The following is a 20,000-nucleotide window of genomic DNA, read 5'->3' as shown; positions in this document are numbered from 1 at the left end:
TTGTGATTGTTTTCATTTATTCACAAATAGTTTTCATTTATTCACAAATTGTTTTCATTTATTCACAAATTGGTTTAATTGTCTCAATTAAACCCGAAACCAATGATATGAAAACATCCCCTTATAGTTCATTGTGGATGAAGCTATAGGTTTCTTTCTTTTCCTTCAACTTTAACCCCTGGAGGCTATCGTGAGACGTTGATCAGAGCCATCCCTCAGCCTCCAGTGTGCCAGCTCATATAGATCATCTGCTTATTCATGGCCAGACGTAACTCGATCACTGCCCTCCACCAGAACCCTAACAAATGACAGTTGGGGAAATTACAGTCGTCCGTCTCCGTCTCCCCCACATCGTCTCAATCTCCTCAATCTCGCTTCCTCTCTCCACCGCCATTTTCATCCTCTGTTTTTCTCGTTCGTCCTCCCCTCTCCATCCGCAGTCACGATCCCTAATCCGACAAGCCAGGCGTGCTTTAATGGCATCGGCTTGCGTACGCCGATGATCGTTGGCCTACAGCGGACGACTGCCATGTGTTTTGTTAGTGCACGTTTGCTTGTCCTTTTGGCCGTCAGACATAAAGCAGGTCACCTCCCCCCACGTCACAACAGGTGCATTTCTGGATACGTGACTCGTGTGCAGTGTGTGCTGACAGTTATTGACGCAGCTGGTAAACTCCAGGGCTGGAACATTGCCTTCAATTGTACCGCACATCTCCCTATTCCCGCACAATTGCCACATACGCTTCAGTAGGCAGATGTAGATCTTATCACTCCTCTCTTGACAGTCCCCACACCTTTTGTGACGTTTTAAATGGGGTCGGACTGATAAGGGTTTTTTCATACCGATATTTTTGAAGTGCAGCTTATGATCGATGTTTTATACCAATAATCAGTATCTTTAAATGTGATGTTTTTCATAACCAAAACAATGTTAAAAAATACAAATAGTCGATTTTCTGATAGTCAATATTTTTAAATCTGACCTTTTTTTTAATGACCAAAAAAAGAATAAAAATCCCTAAATAAATAAATAATAGTAGTGGTGAAAAATGGGTTTGAATTTTTATTTCAAGTGGGTTCTTTTTTCCACCTGTTTTCCTGGAAATGGCAGGAATACGCAAATGACACCAAATGGGCATTGTTCATCTGTGGTAGATTGATAACATAAATAATAACTGTGTGTTTTATAACCAGCGAAATAAATCACCATCAGTTTCAGTTTTCATTGTTTTCTCCTTTTCCCTGCATGTTTCAGACGGAGGTGATCAAGGGGCAGTGTGTCAGCGTGGGCATGACGTTCAGGCACGTCCCCGCCAGCGAGGGCGACGCGGTTCACGTCAGCATCGAGACGGTCACGCCCGGCTCGCCCGCAGCCCTGGCAGACCTGCAGAGGGGAGATCGTCTCATCGCCATCGGAGGTCAGAGACGTGTCATTTCACCCACTGTTCATCAGCACAACGTCCCGATCTTTGTTAAAGGAACACGCCGCCCATTTTCAAACAGCTTTGTATTAGGGATGTTCATTTTGAAAAATTTCCATAATCGAAAATCGGGGAAAATTAACGATCAATTATCGATTATCGATCATATTAATATATATATATATATATATATTATTTATTTTTTTACAAAATGAATGCCTATGGCAGAAAACACGAAAGACAACGTGTTCTCCTCAATGAACTCTTTATTTCAATGTGTCTCCTCTCCAACACTGCTGTCCCCGGCGCATGCCGGTGTGAATTCCCCATGTTTAAAACAGTTTTGTTGGCACAAAGGCCCGTGCCCAGCCAGAAAACTAGAGACTATATGAAGCTCCACCTCACGTTAGTCGGCTGTGCAATGGAGTGGGGCGAGGAGGAACGAATTCCACCCAAACCTAGTCCGCAATTTTTTTTTTTTTTTTTTTTTTTAATAATAACAAAATCGATAGAAATTCCACATGATCGATTCCATTCCTTAACGATCAATTATCGATTTTCGATAACTGATGAACATCCCTACTTTGTATCATTACATAATCAGTAGTATATCCATGAACCGGAAACATTTTTTGCAGACGTTCATTTAGTTAAGCCTGTGATACACTAGAAGACCTATCCCTCGTGACTTTGTGTGTGTGTGTGTGTGTGTGTGTGTGTGTGTGAGTGTGAGTGTGAATTTATGACATCACTGATGATGTCATCAGTGGGATTTATGACATTACTGATGATGTCACCAGTGGGATTTATGACATCACTGATGATGTCATCAGTGGGACAGACAGAAACAAAACAAACAGACAGACAGAGCCCTAGCTCCCATTTATATATTACTGACTGATGATGATGATGATGATGATATATAAACCATACATTTATGACCTGTGCTTGATGAGGTAGGCAAGATATTCCATGATTTAAAAAAAAAAATTGTAATCAGTTGTTTGCACTGCTTATTGAAAACTGATCTCAGATTCGTGTCTCTCTTGACAGGTGTCAAAGTGACCTCTTCGGTTCAAGTGCCCAAGCTGCTGAAGCAGGCGGGAGACAGGGTGGTGGTACTGTATGAGAGACCAGTGCGTCACCAGCCTCCCGCCACAGGAGGCCTAGGACCCCTCCAGGAGGGGCTCGGGCAGCCGGAGGAGCCGGGCTTTATTTCCCAGCCGGGGGGCTATGAGGAAGACCCAGCCCCCATCACCACACTCTCTGACATATCCGACAGCAAAGACATGGACTCCGAGTTTGAAGAGTTGATTGTGGACTCCAAACCTGGCCAGACTAGTGGCCCGAGCATCAGCAGCACCAACACTACTGAGACCAAGGAGGATTTCTTACTAACAGTAAACCAAAGCCCTAAAAGGACTATTGCCAACCTGGCCTCTAAGCCCCTTGGCACGATATCGCCCATCCTCAACCGCAAATTAAACTTGGTCGGCCTTCAGTCGCCTCTCAAGCCCCAGTCCAAAGACTCACCAAAGCCCTCGCCGCACAAGGGCAGTAGTGATCATCATGGGGAGGGTCTGCAGCGCCCCACCGTACCTCCCCCACCTCCTCCCTCCCGTCCCCCTGTGCCCCCGAGACCTCAAATCAAGTTGACGTCGGCCTCCTCTGAAAGCAGTCTTCTGGAAGGCGCTGATCCTGTCACGACCACTTATCCTTCTATTTCTGCCACCACCGCCACCACCACCACCGCTGTCACTGCTTCTGAGAAATCCCCGGAAAAGGCTCCTCTCACGGGAACCAACGGGGACAACAAGGCCAGTGCTGATAAGACACCCGTCAAACAGCCTGAGCCAAAGCCGTCTATAAAGTCAGCAGATTCCTGCGAGGAGCTGCCCGGCGCCCCCGCTGTGGCCAGCAGGGACAAGCAGGCTGAGCAGGCTAAAGACAGAGCTTCAGAGAGCTCCTGCAGCACACGGGACAGTCTGGAGGACCACTCCCTGTGGGAGTCCTCTGAGATCATGTTCCGTAACAAGTCCGCACGCTGGACCAAGGCCTCTGTGGTGTTTGAGGTGGAGAGCAACCAAAAGTACCTTAATGTGGCCCTGTGGTGCAAAGACCCCTTTAAGCTGGGCAGTTTGCTGTGCCTGGGCCACGTCAGCCTCCAGCTGGAGCACGTGGCCCTGGAATGTATGGCCACCTCGTCAGCGGAGTACCAGAGCACCTTTAGGCTGGGGGCTCCAGAGCCCAGAGCGAACGTCAGCCGCACCGCTCTGCGCAGCCTGAGCACCCACAAAGGCTTCAACGAGAAGCTGTGCTACGGAGACGTCACGCTGAACTTCTGTTACCTGGCCGAAGGTGAGCCGGAGCATCCGGCGCTGACGGAAAGGGAGCGGGAGGGGAGCCTCCACGACGAGGAGCTGAGGGAGAGGGAGCGAGAGCACGTTCCCTCGGCGGCGCGCGACGACATGGCCTACGGTGCCATGCCGCTGGTGGAGGTTCGCCACAACTTCCAGGACACCCAGTTCCAGAACCCCACCTGGTGCGAATACTGCAAGAAGAAGGTTTGGACCAAGGCGGCCTCTCAGTGCATGATCTGCGCCTACGTCTGCCACAAGAAATGCCAGGACAAGTGCCTCTCGGAAAACCCCTTGTGTGTGGCGGCCACCGAGCGTCGCGGAGCCGACCCCGAGGCCAAATCCACCATTAACCGGGCCACCACGGGCCTGACCCGCCACATCATCAACACCAGCTCCCGGCTGCTCAACCTGCGCCAGGTGCCGAAGACCCGGCTGGTCGAGCAGGTGGTTGACGCCGCGGCGCCTGGAACAGTGGAGCCCTCGCCCAAGCATACCCCCAACACTTCGGACAACGAGAGCAGCGACACTGAGACGTACACCAGTGGCGCCAGCCCCTGCAAGCAGCCGGCCGGCAGCAGCAAACTGGTGCGCAAGGAAGGCGGTCTGGACGACAGCGTGTTCATCGCCGTGAAGGAGATCGGCCGCGACCTGTACCGGGGGCTGCCCACGGACGAGCGCTCCCAAAAGCTGGAGCTGATGCTGGACAAGCTGCAGCAGGAGATCGACCAGGAGCTGGAGCACAATAACAACCTGTTGCAGGAGGAGAGGGAGGCCGGGGACCCCCGCGGCAAGGCCCTCATCACCGCCGCCTTGGCCAAGTCCGGCGAGAGACTCCAGGCGCTCACCCTGCTGATGATCCACTACCGGGCGGGCATCGAGGACCTGGAGTCGGTGGAGAGCACCTCTCCCTCGGAGCAGCAAGGCTTTAGGGCCAAAGGAGAAGCTCTGGAGGAGGAGGCCCTGATGGGGGCAGAGGTCTATGACAGTGACACATGCAGCCCTGTGGAGGTGCAGCTCTTGGATGACATTACGGAGGAGCAGATCTGTGTGGAGGCGCTCCACTAGAGCGGGCTAGCAAGGAGAAACAGGACGTTGTTGCGCTTTGGGTTTGCAGCTCACAGCAAAATTAGGTCATTTTGTTTTTCCTTTGAGGTTGGGGGGTTTTAAATATCAGTGAAATAGTTAGTGTTTCATCCACAAGTTTCAGTTGATTACACCATTATATATTGAGCAGCTTCCAAAGGAACATGATTGCATTTTTATATTCAAAAGAAAGGATGGTTAACAACCCCCCCCCCTCCCCAACATACATATGCACTCTATTTTCATTAATGTCTTAAATTGGACAATGTGATTGGGAAGAAACGAGCGAATGTTACAAAAGATTGCAATTTCATGACCATGTTCCAGGTTCAAAGGGAAACTTGAAATCTACAATATAGAGACGGTAATCTGCCCTCTGTCGTGCTGCTTGTATATCCTCCAAGCAATAGTAAGTGCTAAAATGAAAATGACAAATTTATATGTATTGAAACCTTTTGCTTTTGTTGATAAAAGGTTGTCTTTGCAAAGCACCTTGAAAAAAAAAATCTTTTTTTGTCCTGTCGCTTGAAAATGTCATTTTAAAGTGTTTAATTCCGTTTGATTTTTTCTACCACAGACAGACAGTAACTGCTTGCATATTAGCATTGTGGAATATTGGCACATTTCTGTGGTCTGTCTAAAATTGTCGTCATTGTCTTTGGGAGGAAATCATAATTGTTCAATATTTGTTTGCTGTGAGTAACAAGCCCAATCTAAGTTGACATACTTGATATTTGTTCTGAGTCTAGAAAACAGTGTGGAGAATACTGGGGAAAAACAGGTCCAGATGGCCACCCACCTGGCATTTGTACCTTGCAAAAAGTTACATATCTGGTTGTTTTGAGCACTTTTTTACTGTAATACATTTAGAACTCACTCATGACTTTCCCCCCTGGAAAGCAAACCGCAAGACAAGCTTGTGATTAATTGTTAATGGAATGGATAATCATTTTTGTGAATTAAAATATTGGTAATTTGCTTATCATCTTTGGTTTATTCGTTTGTATCCGTTAGGCCAAACATGTTTGACTATGTAACCCATATATTATTTAACCAGTATATGAGCTGTACATATATTTTTTCCTGTTTGAATGTTTTTGACTTGTTTTCTTTTGTGGTGGGTGCGTGAGGGGGAGCAGCAAGTGGTAATTGTTCTGGGTTATGATTTAACTTGACGAATTAACTTTTGATGTTTTAGTTTTTATCTATTTGTTTTGTTCTTGCCAAGTCACATTTTGTTTGTAGCCCCCCCCCCTCCCCCCAAGTTTTTATGGGTAGGTGCAACATAGGTGAGGCAGATGATCGACTCCTTCGATTCATCTCAGTACGAATGTTATTGTTCTTTTGACCTGAAACACAAGGAGCTCTGATGTTAAGCATCTTAACATTTATTTCCTTTTAAAGCATCTGTGTTTGTGCGTTGAGAGGACTACTGATGCTTCGAGCGGTTCAGACGAGGTTTGCGTGCGAGTCATTTGCCTTCATGGGTTGTTTTCATGTCCGAATGAATGTATGTTCTTCTGCTCTTTGCTTTGTGTATACACAGCAGTATGCCACCGTCTCAGCCCATTTCTCTGCACGAGGTCTAGCATGAATGTGGCCTGTTGACGCGACGCCATCGTAACGAGCCACAACTCCCAAAAACGATCCTTTCGTTCATGTATTACACCCTAGATAACTGGCAAAATGTAGACGAGGTGACGTCACGTTAAGATATTCCCAGCAGCTTGGGAGTTTGATAGAACATTTTCAGCGATCTAAAACATCGATTTTGGTGTCGGTCCCTCACAATCAATGAGCGAGGGCTTCCTTCTAGACCCGCCATTTCCCACCGCCGTCATAGACGCTAGCTAGCTATAACCTTGCACTAGTCTCGCAGTAGCCAGCCGTTGCTGATGTCGACGTCGTCGAGTCCGACCACGTGAGACTAACCTCTCGCTAGCTAGCAATATTTCTATGCTGGTATGCCCACCTTGAAACTGAAGGTAACAAGTTGACGCCTTGTCTCCGGGGGCTGTCGAAAGGCATTCTGGGAAACCTAGGAAATCACTAGGCTCTTTCACACACAGATCGCGGCAAAAAAGCAGTTTAGGAGTCCCGCAAAGCCCGCAGCCTCGCCACAGAAATTGCTTTCACACAGAGCCAAGCAGCACGGCCACATTCCCGTGCTGCAGTGTACTTTCAGGTGAAATCCCCTGCTCCCGGATTGAAAGGCGAGCACCACTCGCATGGTGGGCGGACTCGCCTTAATATCAAAACGCATGCATCTGCTCCTCAGACCAACTCGCCACAGACTGCTATAGCCCTCTGAAGCTTATTATTATATCCGTTAATTTTACCTACTAATGTCAACATCGTTTGAGCATAAAGCCTAACCGCACGGAGCATTCCTCCTGGCGTCCCTGCAGTCATGATTGTATAGGCTACTTTTTTTACTTTCACTCGTGCACTTTCTTGCTACGGTGATTTCCCCTGTAATTTTGTTATGAATGGGCTGACCATTCGCACCTTTTCCGGCTCGCTGCGACGACGCTTTCAAATGGAGGCGGGTTGCCAGGTAACCCGGTGCTGTTACTACCTACCGTGGCGGGACAAAAGGTGTAAAACAATTATCCACCAACGCGCGTTCACGACTTTCACATCGGAGGCGCAAATCCTATTTTCCGTGCATTTTTCGGCTTTCGAGGCCGGTGTGAAAGAGCCTACTAATTGAAGTAGAAATGGATGAGGCAGGTTGAGGGGAAAGTGGGTACACCACAAAAAGGTACAAAACGTCACAAAAGAACCCCCGGAACATCACAGACTGATGGCAGCTAAAGCTGGAAACATGCTACAATGTCAGCCTGGACTTGGAGCCGACGGCAGCTAGACCTATATTATACTGTACTCCAACATCAGCTTGATGAGGGGGTCGCAGGAGAGTCCGCAGCAAAATGACTCAATTGTATGATTTCACTAGGATTTCAATCACTATAGGAGTTAGCCCGAGGGGAGAATGTAGTGCATACTAGCCTAATGGCTTTCACGCTTTGGGCTTTGATGAGTGCTTTGACGTCTAAGAATAACAGGTTTTTCATTTAAAGTGATAATACGGAAGATTTCAGTTTTGTTCTCTTGGGTGACACCTATTGGCGATGAGTGGTAATTGCAGATGAGATCCAAACAGTGTTATTATGTGACATTTTGGCTACTCAGTTTGTTCGGCCATAGTAACCACCTGTAATGCTAGCAGCAGAGACCGGAAAAAAGTAGCTTGTTATCTTACTTCACGCAAGAGTTGTCAGGAACCTACATTAACCTACTCAGAGTGAGTCTATTGTGTTAGCTCTGCCCACCCTGTGAACCTACAGTAACCTACAGAGTGAGTCTATTGTGTTAGCTCCGCCCACCCTGTGAACCTACAGTAACCTACAGAGTGAGTCTATTGTGTTAGCTCCGCCCACCCTGTGAACCTACAGTAACCTACAGAGTGAGTCTATTGTGTTAGCTCCGCCCACCCTGTGAACCTACAGTAACCTACAGAGTGAGTCTATTGTGTTAGCTCCGCCCACCCTGTGTCACCACAGACACCAAGTTCATAAATGCTGCAATACTGAAAATGCAAAGGCTTCCATCAATGGGCCCATACACTCAATCATCATTGTGTTGACTCACTATCAGACAGATAGTGAGTTAACAGACATTTATTTAGATGAAAATCTTCCGTATTATCACTTTAACATACAGTAATTCCAAACAGACAGGCTGTAGAGGTGGTGGAAGATAAGGCACTTTTTCCCTGTTCTTTTCTGTGCAATAGACGCGTTACTCTTGTAGCTGGATATTTGCTTACTAGCTGCTATACTTGTCCGATGTGTGTGTGTGTGTGTGTGTGTGCAATATTTTTGTTGGAAACAAAACTGCTCGTCAGGATTGGATCCCCCCCCCGTCTGTGATCTCTCTCCTCACACGTTCTTGCTTTCTCTCTAAACGTGGAGTCATATCCGTCATCTGACCCGAATTAGGAATTTTGCGATGAAATCTCACTTTTTTTGGGCGGGTCTGATCAGCGCTGCTTTGCTTTTACTGCTGTTGTAACCATGACGCTGTTCTTAAAAAAAAAAAAACATGATCTCTTCTTCACATGCTTCTACTGCCCCGCCCCCAACCCTCCTCGTGTTCCACATCGCACTTACAAAGTGACTGTCCACCCTGGCCCTTCCTGTGGGTCCAGATGGTGTTTTTGTTTGTGTGTACATGGTGTGAGGGATGATGTACAGTTTTACAGAGGGCTCATGCGATGAAGCTGTATTGTACATACTCTAAATAAACAAGCTCACCTCAAGTCAACCGTCGCTCTGGTGTCACGGTTCTTCTTATCGCCTCAAAACAGAGGAGCCTCAACTCTTTCTATCTAAAGTCCCTTTTTATTTTTCTCCATTGTTTGTTTTCTGCAAAAAAGATTTGAAATTGCTCTGATGAAAATGAATTGTCTTTGGTCATTCTATGGGAAAGTGTGGATCTGAGACCAAATTAAAGGTGCTACATGTAATATCCACGAGGATAAGAGGATGCTGTTCGTCCAACAAACTGAGCTAAAGCTCTCAGAGTTGGATGGAGCAGTCCGGCAGAACCTTAGGTATAGCCTATAGTTTTAGGTCATTCTATACCCTAATAACACATTTCCACCTGCTAACCAGCGGTCAGCCTTGGGCAATTTTCATTACAGGGTTATATGTGAACATAGAGACATGGCATGTGAATAGGGTAAAAGAAAATATATATATAATATCACCATGAAACTTCCCCAGTTGATACTAACATTAAGACATATTTTCTTTGTATTACAAGTTTTCTGAAATGTTATGTGCAAATTGCATCATTTACTAGATATTAGAGCCAAAAGTTTTTACAGGAGGGATTTTTTTTTATGAATAAAATGTTATGTCATCCAGGCTATATCTTAACAAACCCCTCTGTAAAAACCTCGACCTATTCATGTTATCTGTATCAATCACTAAATGGTCAGCTATTTTCATGACCTTTGCTTGACTATAGAGAATTGCACAGTTGCCATCAGTTGAATCAGGGGTGTAGTGAAGGTAAGGGAGGTGGGTAAACTATCCAAGGTGAGTAGTTTACCCACCTTGTTTGCCCTCATTGATGATACAGCTGATCTGAAAATAGGTGAGTAAACTATCTCCCTCATTTCAAAGGGGTGGGTAAATTGCGTTTACTTGCATTTACCCTCCACTACACCCCTGATTGTAATGCACAGTACAGACAGTAGTAGTAGTAGTAACCCTATGTGTTGTAGGGTTGTACCTGTAATTCTTTACACTAAGATAAACGGGAACATTTTGAGGTTTTTGTCATTTATAGGTTATTATTGATTATTGATCTTCTTTGTCTGGCCCACTTGACAGCACATTGGGTCGCATGTGTGGCCCGTGGACTAAAATGAGTGTGACACCCCTGGTTCAGGCAGACAGTTTAGCCGCCTACTCTGCATGCAGTGTGTCTGTCTGGGTGCTCGGTGGGAGAGGGAAAGCATTTCGTGGGCATCTGCAAAGTAATTGGAGCCCAGTCTGGAGATGGACAGACTGATTACAGTGTGTCTGCTTCCACGCGGGGGAGTTTAGCCCCCCATCATGGCCGCTCATTCTCTTCCTGTCTCCCGCAGCCAATCACAGGCATCAAGCGTGTGAGCGTTTTTGTTACCACACCGAAAAGCATGAGCAAGTGGTTATAGCTGTTGGCTATTGTATTACATGGAAGCTGTCGATGTTAATTCTCCATTTACTTCCATTATCTAATTATGTTTAATAATGGGAAAGACCTTGAGTCACATAAGCAAGCCTCAATAAATGCTCCAAAAGAGGAATACTAATCAGATTATTATTTTTTTAAATCACATTCTTACATCTCCCACACTGCTTTTTCAGAGTATACAACATTTAATTGAGGATATGCCGTCCACACTTGGCATGAACATACTGTATATTACACAATTAGCACACCTCACATAAAACCACCGGGTCACCAGCCCAGAATATGAAACTCAACATCAGTTTTTGTACCAGTTAATATGTTTTGGATTATTTATACACACAAAACAATACAGTACATGTCGGAAGGCTCACATGCCAACATGGGCACACGTACATGTTTGTCATATGAATTACAAAACAAAAGCAATAAATATATTAATATCCACAGAATCCCTTATTTGACCAATAGGATTTCACTAAACTGTAAATTAAGGACAACAAAACCTAACAGAAGTAACAGGGAGATTTTTAGAGAATTTGGCATATTGGCCTCTGTTCAAATGTGCAACTACTGTATGTCTGCTGACTTAAAGGGACAGTTCACCCCAAAATGCCATCCAGTTCCATTGTATTCGAGAGAATGCAGACACCTCTATGCCCGATATGTCCGAAACCTACGCCAAAAATAATACGCCTATTATCCCAAAGCAAAACACTAGGGAAGGTTTGCCAAGTTTCACATTTATGGACGAACTGTTACCAATTTGCTTGAACCAGAGGTTTATTAATGTATTTGTTATGGAAATTTGAAATTTAGTCTATTTCTTGACTGAAATCCAACAGCTTTTCGTAACCCAAGTGTCTGAGAAGATAAAAGCTCCATGTATATCACATGAAATATTCTGAATGCATCATTTCAACAACCTGGACATTACAGATCAGATGCATTTGAATAAAGCTAATTCAAATTCAACATCAAGTCATTTGAAGATTGGAGTTTTACATTTACAAATGTTTCTTTGATGGAGCGCTGCACTGGAGGTGCAAATAATCTCATCGGTTGAGTTAAACCTCAGTGGGTGGAAGTTAGCCAGCTAACTGGCAAACTTGAATGACAAAGAGGGAACTGGTCAAAATACAAATACAAATATAAATGCATGACTTTCTTTTTCTTTTTCTCATTCATTCATGACCATGGTTGGTATTCATGATGTTGGACTGTCAGCAGTTAGCTAGCTAACTAGCTTACTTAGTGATAGGCTAGTATGGCTAGTTTGAATTTGGAAGGGCAGCTACACTAAGAAGTTAACATATACATTAATGCTAGTTTGCTTTTTCCCCCTCTCATTTATTTTTCTCAATTAGTATCAAGAGCACTAGGCTTCATATTGACAAGACCTATTGTCTTTCACTGGGCTTCAGTCTAATGTTACTTATCCCCAAAAAGGTGGTTCTTGGGCTCCGCCCATTGAGGTTTCAGTCAACCAATGAGATTATTTCAACAGACAGACAGACAGACAGACAGACAGACATGACCAATTCAAGATAAACATAAAATTGACAAAGCTCTATAGTAAATGCTGACAAATGCCATTGTGACAGTTATTTCAAAGCAGGAAAACACCTTCCACTCGACTGACTCTCATCCATTATGGGGTCAAGAAAGCACTTCATATACTGAACCTTTACACAGCAGTTTCAGAGTAATGTTGTTGAGGAAAATGACATCCGTTTTCTCTTATAAAAATAACCAATACAAATTGTTATGCAATAATTGCAACAAAGTACAATTTTAAGGCGTGATTTAAAAAAAAAACATTATGCAACTGCTTCACAACAAAAGGATGGTCTCCTCTGACATTAGATTCTGATTCTTTATTTTGTATTTTTTTTTTTTTGACAGAGTGTGTCTGTGTTTAGAGATCACAACGGTCTGGTCAGAGAAAATAATCAATATTTTCTGCCCCGACTCATAGGATTGCCTACAAAAGACAAGATGGAGGATGGAAGGAAATGACACTTTTGGCCTTGTAAAAGCTCAGTCTCAATACGTCAAGAGCCAACCAATCACATTAGTTATGTCAAGTGTCAAGTGTCGGTATGTAAATGAGGATTAGACCAATGTATGGGGTTAAATTGGCCCTGGAGTCAGTGTCATTCATCTTTGATATAATGGATATGAGGCAGTGTGGCTGATTACATCGGCCATTTATTGTAGAATGGATCAAACGCTGGTTGACAATGGGAAGACAAGGGGTAAACGCTGAAATACTTCTTTTTTAAGTAATGAAAATGGTCAAATTTTATGAATATCAGCATAAATATTGGCTATCGGCAACTTCAATCCAAGACTATGGGTATTGACCTTCAATAACCCACATCAGTCAAACCGCAATGTGAATGTAGCCTAAAAAAAGACCCAATCTGGGGGACCCAGAGTCTATTTCGGTATATACATGCCGAAATAGACCCTGGGTTCCCAGATTGTGACTGGCCCAGACTCCCTATTCTCTTGCTCCGAAAGACAACGCATTGTTTCCGATCCCTAAAGCCACAACCAGCCTGTGGCACCAACAAACAGCAGACAGTATCTCAATTTAATGATATAGCCTATATTTACATAAATGGTGAAACAGTGGATTGTGCAGCCAGACACTGTAGGCTCAACACCTCAGACAATATGATCCATGTGAGAGAGAAGAACAAACAAACTGTACTGCGGATGGTTTTGATCACAGTCAGTCACTGTCTTGAATTGAAACCGTTGTGTTATCCAACATGGAAGACATGAGGATAGTCAATCACATCTCCAATAACTCGGGTTCCAGGTTCAACCATCATTTGCACTCCAGTTAAAAAATCAATAAAGGAGGAATATCCAGCGATGCCCTTTTCACTCCATCCAAACGAGCTGAATTAGGATCAGATGTACATTACTGCATTGGACTGGAAATGCCAGTTAACATGTTTTACACGTCAGTACAAGGGGTTCCCAACATTTTTTGGCTTGTGACCCCACTTTGACGTCACAAATATCTAGGGACCCCAGATATTATAAGTGACATCATCAGTGATGTCACATGTAGCTGACAATTCTGACTTTAATCTCGGAATTCTGACTTTTTTCCACTCAGAATTCTGACACTAAACTCAGAATTCAGACTTTTCCCTCAGAATTCAGACCCCCCCCCCTCCCCAGAATTCTGACATTAAACTCAGAATTCTAACTTTATTTTCAGAATTTTGACTTTTCTGATGATAAAACTGTGGCTGCTCTGTTCTCTCTATAGGATGATGTCATGTACCCACATCCTCCATTTCTGTCAAGACTACTATAGTCAAAATAAACATGATTAGCTATCATAATATTTAGATTTGGCGCTATGACTCTGTTCTGGGAGAGCAGCAGCAGCTTCTGGGAGAGCAGCAGCAGCAAAGGCCCCCGGTGACAGAACAGAACAAGCAACAATGACAACAGAAATGCCATTGTTTAAGTCAGACCCAGCCTAGTCTGGCTGCATGGAAACAGGCTGCTGGTATAAGCTCTGCCATTGGTGGCGACCCTTTCAGTCGCCAGCGGAAGAAAATCCCTTTCCGCTCCCTGCAAGCTCTGCCATTGGTTCCGACCCGCTCTGACTGACCGGCGCGACCATATATGGATTTCCTCTCCACTCCCTCCGTGACAAATCTGTCCATCTCCATCGGTCCCTGCCGCTGTGTGTCGTGTCGAATCTGTCGATCTCAAATGCCTGCGCCGCTGTGAAACAACGTCAACAATGCTAGCTCGTTGCTACATGCTGAAAATGATTGGATCCCCCGTTATAGGGAGAGAGTCTGGTAAGCGAGACTAGGTTAAACCAAACAGAGCATCCCCCCGCCCCCGCAAGTCCAGAGTGGAGATCTACGCTGCCAGACTCCTCTCCCGGGAAGGGAGGGAAGTCTGGCAAGCAAGACTAGACCCAGCATGAAAGGAGGAGCCGGGGTGGAGGTGGGTTGCAAACGGCTTGCACAGAAAGCCGGGGGAAAAAAAACCAAGGCGTAAATGAAGCAGCTTGAAATAGGGAGCTCTGTATGAGATTTGCCAATGAAAAGCTAGAGGGAAGTCAGCTGATGTGTGCTGGGTTTGTGAGTGGAGCTTGACTCTGTAGCCTGCCAGAAATAACACAATAATGCTCAACTTCAGAACAAGCTCCTCCTCATCCTCTTTTCCAACAGTAAACAGTTCTCTGGTGTTTTACATCATTAGCCTCACCTTTGTTACTTCAATCAAACTTTCTATTGGAACCAAAGTCAATCTCTTTGAGCTCTTGCTCTCTCTCTCTCTCTGTGTTACACAGCTGAGCTTTTTGCTTGAACAGGACAATAAAAGTGTGAGTGATCACCAGCTGGAGGTTAGAAGAGCAGGCTTGTCTGATCACAGCCTGGAGGTTAGAAGAGCAGGCTTGTCTGATCACAGCCTGGAGGTTAGAAGAGCAGGCTTGTGGCAGGAAAGTCAACTGGTTTCAAAATCAAATCCCCGGACTGATGGGTGAGGTCTGGCCAGGGAAAGTGAATGAGTCATGTTCTCCTCTCCCTCAACAGCTACTGTCCAGTGCCCATGCAGTGTCCAGCAGTAAGACTTTGGTTGTACTGTAAATAAGTAAGCTCCCGCAGTGGAAACCAGCAGATGATGACCTTGGTTGTGCTGGGGAACTCCTTGGCGCGTAATGTCGTAACTGACATAAATGTGAAGCCGGGCGGCCTTGAAAAAGAGCATACAACCCAGCATAATCTTCCCTGGATTGAAGAGAAATTACAGCATAATCAGACATACAGAACAATATTGTGTTATGGTAACGTCACTGTTAAAAGTGGATTGAGATGAATGGCCGACGGGTGAATTAAGACTGGTTTGTATTCACTGAGCATCCTCCCACTATCCAATAAAACCCCTGCTTTCTGACACATGGCATTTCTTCCCACTGAGTAAGGCTGTTGGCTAAAAAAATAAAAAATAAAACTCTCAAGCAACGCGCTCGCAACCACAGGGCACGGAGATGAAGGACTTTGGTATGCTCCAGTACGAGACACGCTAACAGGACACATAACAGTGAAGACTGAACGCGGGACATTCACGTGGAAACGGCTTGGCTTGTTTTGTTGTCGTCGTTGTCGTGGTGTTTTATTCTTCTGTGTTCTTTTCTTTTTTTGTACAACAAAATAGATCCTCTGAAGGGTTAACCTGCGTGGGCTAGATCCTCTGAAGGGGTTAACCTGCGTGGGCGCAGCGTCCTGTTATTCGTAGTCGTCGTATTCTGGCTCCATTTCGTCGCCCTGGTAGGACGATCCCTGTGTGGAGTACGACTTCGTCTTCATCGAACAGTTGGTGTCCATCAAAATGGCCTGAGAAGAGAATTGAGACTTATTGTTTCTACAGTCACATAACTTGTCACGTGTTTTACAGGGGTGCAAAAGCACGCATTGCACCCTTATTTTAATTGTCTGCATGCTCAGTTGAAAAGAGTGGTAAAAAAAAAAAAATAATAATAAATGCTGCAGCTGCACACTTACTGTTTAAACTTGAATTATAATTGTTGTTTTTCTTTGTTCTTTTATGTGAATTTATGGCTTTTTGGCACCTACATGTAACCTTTTAAGGTATAATGATAATTGTATTATCATTATATTGTCCAAATATTTCAGTAAAGCACTTGAAACACTTGAAATATTCTTGCTTGGCTGGTATCATTCTACTTGAAATGATGGTCAAATGCATTATTTTTAGTAAAATAACATGTCAAATTTTTCGGCCCGCCGAAGGCCGGCCACCCGGGTCGGCCCGTGCATGTGCGCCCCTTCCTATCTAGGATGCATCCCTAGTCATCTTGTTCTGGAACCGGCCCTGGGGGGAAATAATCTGTGTGTGTCTTGACTCTTGAGTGATTCATCTGATAAATACTAAATACAGTAAAGGTGCTACATGTAGCATTTTGTGTTTCTCTGAATTAAGACCACATTTCCCATAAACCCTGTTTCTTCCGGTCAGTGATGGCCCCTTCTTTTATTTACGGTGATTATACTGATGTTTCAAAATGAATGATTTATTGATGTTGAAATGCTACAGGTTGCACCTTTAATATTATGTAAAAAGCTTTCAAAATTCACTCATGCAAATATAAGGGCATTGATGTAGAAACTGGGGCTTGATTGAGGTGGATGTCAACTGAAAGAGGTGGAAACATGTCAAACGCTGGAGGAGACAAGCAAATAAATATGGAGGCGCATGGCGGAGGAGGTGGATGGGAGCGAATGCAACAGGAAACTAAGAGACAAAGCGAGGTGATGGATGCTGACAGATACAGGGTGGAGACAAGCACATGGTGTTTGTGTTTGGGGGGTGGGTGGCAGATGCAGGAGGTGGCAGGGTGGAGGTTTGCATGCAGCTGCAGGATTGTAATTCATCTTCATGTGCAAAATCTAAAGCTGCTTCATCAAAATGTTTCTATATAGAAAGTGTTTCTATATAGAAAGTATTTCTATATAGAAAGTGTTTATATATAGCCTGTATGTGGCTGAGGGTATTTATACAGTAGGTGAGTTTCTCACAATTTTCTCTTCTTGTCCTGGTGGATTCCTGAGGAAGATGCAGAGAGGGGCAAACAAAATGTCCACGACTCCAATGATGGTCATCAGCCAGGGGAAGCCAATACTTTGAGCTACGGACCCTCCAATCGATGGACCTAGAAGACAGACGTATCGATCAGACACCGGTGCAACACAGCAGTTGTCTCAGTAAGAGGTTTCACACGTCCCACAAATGTCTATAGGGAGGTTCAAGTGGTTGTTTGCTTTGCTATGTGTGGTGAGGCTCTGGACTGAAGGAAGGTTCAAAAAGTAGAGTCCGCACACTCCATTGTAGACTTAACTCCCAGTTTATTTGAAATAAACTAGGAGTTAAGTCTACATTGTGTAGACTTATCCATCCCTCTGATCTTCAACTGCTTATTATCCTGGGATCGGGTTGCGGAGGTAGCTCCATTCCAGCAGGAGACCCCAAACTTCAGTTTCCCTGGCCAAATTAGCCAGTTCTGACTGGGGGGATCCCGAGGCATCCCCAGGCCAGCGTGGAGATAGAGTAGGCTAATACAGCTTATAGTTTCACTGCTTACCTAAAGCAAACCCCATGCAGAAAGCCACGTCGGCAATGGCATACACACTTCCATAGACAGACACGTGTCGTAGGTCCACCAGGTAACCCATTATAGGCATCATAGAGGAGTCCACCATGCCTGGAACACACCACAGGACAGGACAGTCTCTTGCCGTTTCCATTGAATGGTGAAGAGTTTATTTTTGCACTAATATTATTTACGGTGCTGTTGTCTGATAACACAATATTAGATTCACTCACCAATGGCAAAACCCACTCCAAAGTTTGGAAGAATCAGACCATAGATATCGCTGGCAAATGGAACCTAGTGTAAGGAGACAGATATCAGAGAAATATCAATTCATACACCCGTTTGAACTTTTTTTAAATTTAAATTGAATTTAAATTTGTAGCCTGACATACACGAGGGAACAATACAACAAATAGTAACAAATAGTGTCGATCGGGAAGAAGCTGGTTGATGTTCTTGTTTGAGCGTAGAAATCCTTTTGAACTCTGCTTCCCGCATTGGCACAATGAGATTTGCAGCATAACCAGATAGAGACGGATGGATGGGAAATAGATTTGGGCTGCTAAGGATGCTGCCAGGCCAGAGGGAAGGAGTTACTGATTTGGACAGTCTGGATGTTTTTGACCCTATAAATACTGAGGATATTGACAAAATGTCTTGAGGCTTTAGTCATAGATGGAAAAGCATTTAACTACAGTGTGGATCTATAAAACACTCCAAATGTACTCTCTCTTGGCCAATTTATGCATGTAAAAATGTCAAATGTCAATGACAAATTTAATGTGGTTTTTGGGGGCTGGGCCAAATTTGTAATTATAGACCAAACGAAAGGACGAACCATTCAGAAATAGTGTATGTTAGAATTATACCATACTCCCTTATACCATAATGTGAAACATAACAAGATGATCCTTTCCTTGTATTTTGCGTGCGATTGAGTTTGATCGTCGCCTTTAACTTGTTTATCTGAACGGATCCCAGTAGCACTACACTTGCTTCCAAAGGTTGCTGGCTGCCCTTAGAGATGCTTAGAACACGGCTCTCTCGAATACTCGATTCTGATTGGTCAATCAACAATATTCACCGGTCATTATTTCTCGACAACCGACCGCTGCTCTGCCACACCTGGATTAATCAGTTGGTAAGAGCATTTTGTCCGCAGACGCTACTAATTAGGCCAACCAGTTGCAGCTGTGGTGTCTTGTGTGCCAATTACGAATGAAACCGCTTTGTGTTGAAAACGCTATTAAAAAATCTATTTGAATAATTATTTTTGTCAGATTATTGAATGATTTAGTTGTAGGCCGTGTTCTAAGCGGGATAATGTATACTGAGCCGGTGATTACTGGAAATAATGACCTTCAGGTGAATATTAAGCCCTCCGCTGCGCGTCGGGCTAAATCATTCACCTGTCGGTCATTATTTCCACAGTAATCACCGGCTCAGTATACATTATCCCTTACTTATATGACCCAGCCTTCTAAGAACACCCCCCCCCCCCCTCTGGGGCTCACATATCAGATAAGGGCCTGCACAAATCCCACAGCTAACTGAGAGGCCACCTGGCGTTAACATGCGTTTTCTGCCATCAGATTGCAATCAGATTGTATTTTATCACTTCAGCCTGATTCCATTTACACCTGGCGTCAACATGCATTACATGGGTGTCCTCTCAATCCGCATAAAGTTGCTGTATCCAGATTGAGAGGACACATTGCATTTACACTTGTGTTTCAATGTGTACACAATGCATCCCTGACCACCTCCGGAGGTGGTTTGGCCGATCAGATTGCAATCCTTCTTCAATGCGTTTTGGGGGTTGTTTACGCCTGTACTTTCAAGTGATAAAACACAATCTGATTGCAATCTGATCACAGAAAACACATGTTAACGCCAGGTGTAAATGGCCTCTGTGAATCAACCATAACATAGTGGTAGAGTTGTCTCTGTTACACTTACACATAGTATACTGACTCCCACCAGAAACATCCCAATAAGAGCACAAAGCCATCTGGAACACAAAGAAGAACTGGTCAGTGTTCTCAATTACAACTCAGTTTCTCTGACTCATATGGAGGTAGTAGTATTAATTGTTACCTTGTGGCTGCTAAATACAAACACATCATACACATGTGGCCTAAATCAAATCAGTCCAATTTCCAATTAGAATACCTGGAATACCTAGAATGTCTTCCAGCTGATATGTATAGCAAGCCATTTTTAAAA

At 44.4% G+C, this 20,000-nt stretch overlaps 2 protein-coding genes across 2 annotated transcripts in view; one reads left to right on the top strand and one right to left on the bottom strand.

The window, feature by feature from the left end:
• Nucleotides 1–9,019, top strand: part of pdzd8 (PDZ domain containing 8) — a 53,053-nt gene extending 44,034 nt beyond the window's left edge. Inside the window, exons 5-6 of the mRNA XM_083651062.1 lie at nucleotides 1,256–1,418; nucleotides 2,475–9,019. Coding sequence (XP_083507188.1) covers nucleotides 1,256–1,418; nucleotides 2,475–4,846 — 2,535 coding nt within the window. The 3' untranslated portion in view covers nucleotides 4,847–9,019. The remainder of the gene's footprint in view (nucleotides 1–1,255; nucleotides 1,419–2,474) is intronic.
• Nucleotides 9,020–15,861: 6,842 nt separating this feature from the next.
• slc18a2 (solute carrier family 18 member 2) overlaps nucleotides 15,862–20,000 on the bottom strand; it is a gene marked incomplete at its 5' end in the record, with an annotated part of 21,275 nt that continues 17,136 nt past the window's right edge. Inside the window, 5 exons of the mRNA XM_083650563.1 lie at nucleotides 15,862–15,996; nucleotides 17,200–17,333; nucleotides 17,763–17,882; nucleotides 18,005–18,068; nucleotides 19,734–19,785. Of these exons, the coding sequence (XP_083506689.1) occupies nucleotides 15,889–15,996; nucleotides 17,200–17,333; nucleotides 17,763–17,882; nucleotides 18,005–18,068; nucleotides 19,734–19,785 (478 nt within the window). The 3' untranslated portion in view covers nucleotides 15,862–15,888. The remainder of the gene's footprint in view (nucleotides 15,997–17,199; nucleotides 17,334–17,762; nucleotides 17,883–18,004; nucleotides 18,069–19,733; nucleotides 19,786–20,000) is intronic.

Source organism: Poromitra crassiceps (genome assembly GCF_964638095.1).
Source record: "Poromitra crassiceps genome assembly, chromosome: 14".
NCBI lineage: Eukaryota > Metazoa > Chordata > Actinopteri > Beryciformes > Melamphaidae > Poromitra > Poromitra crassiceps.
Note: the sequence above shows the minus strand (reverse complement) of the source record. Positions and strands in the feature narration are given on the sequence as shown.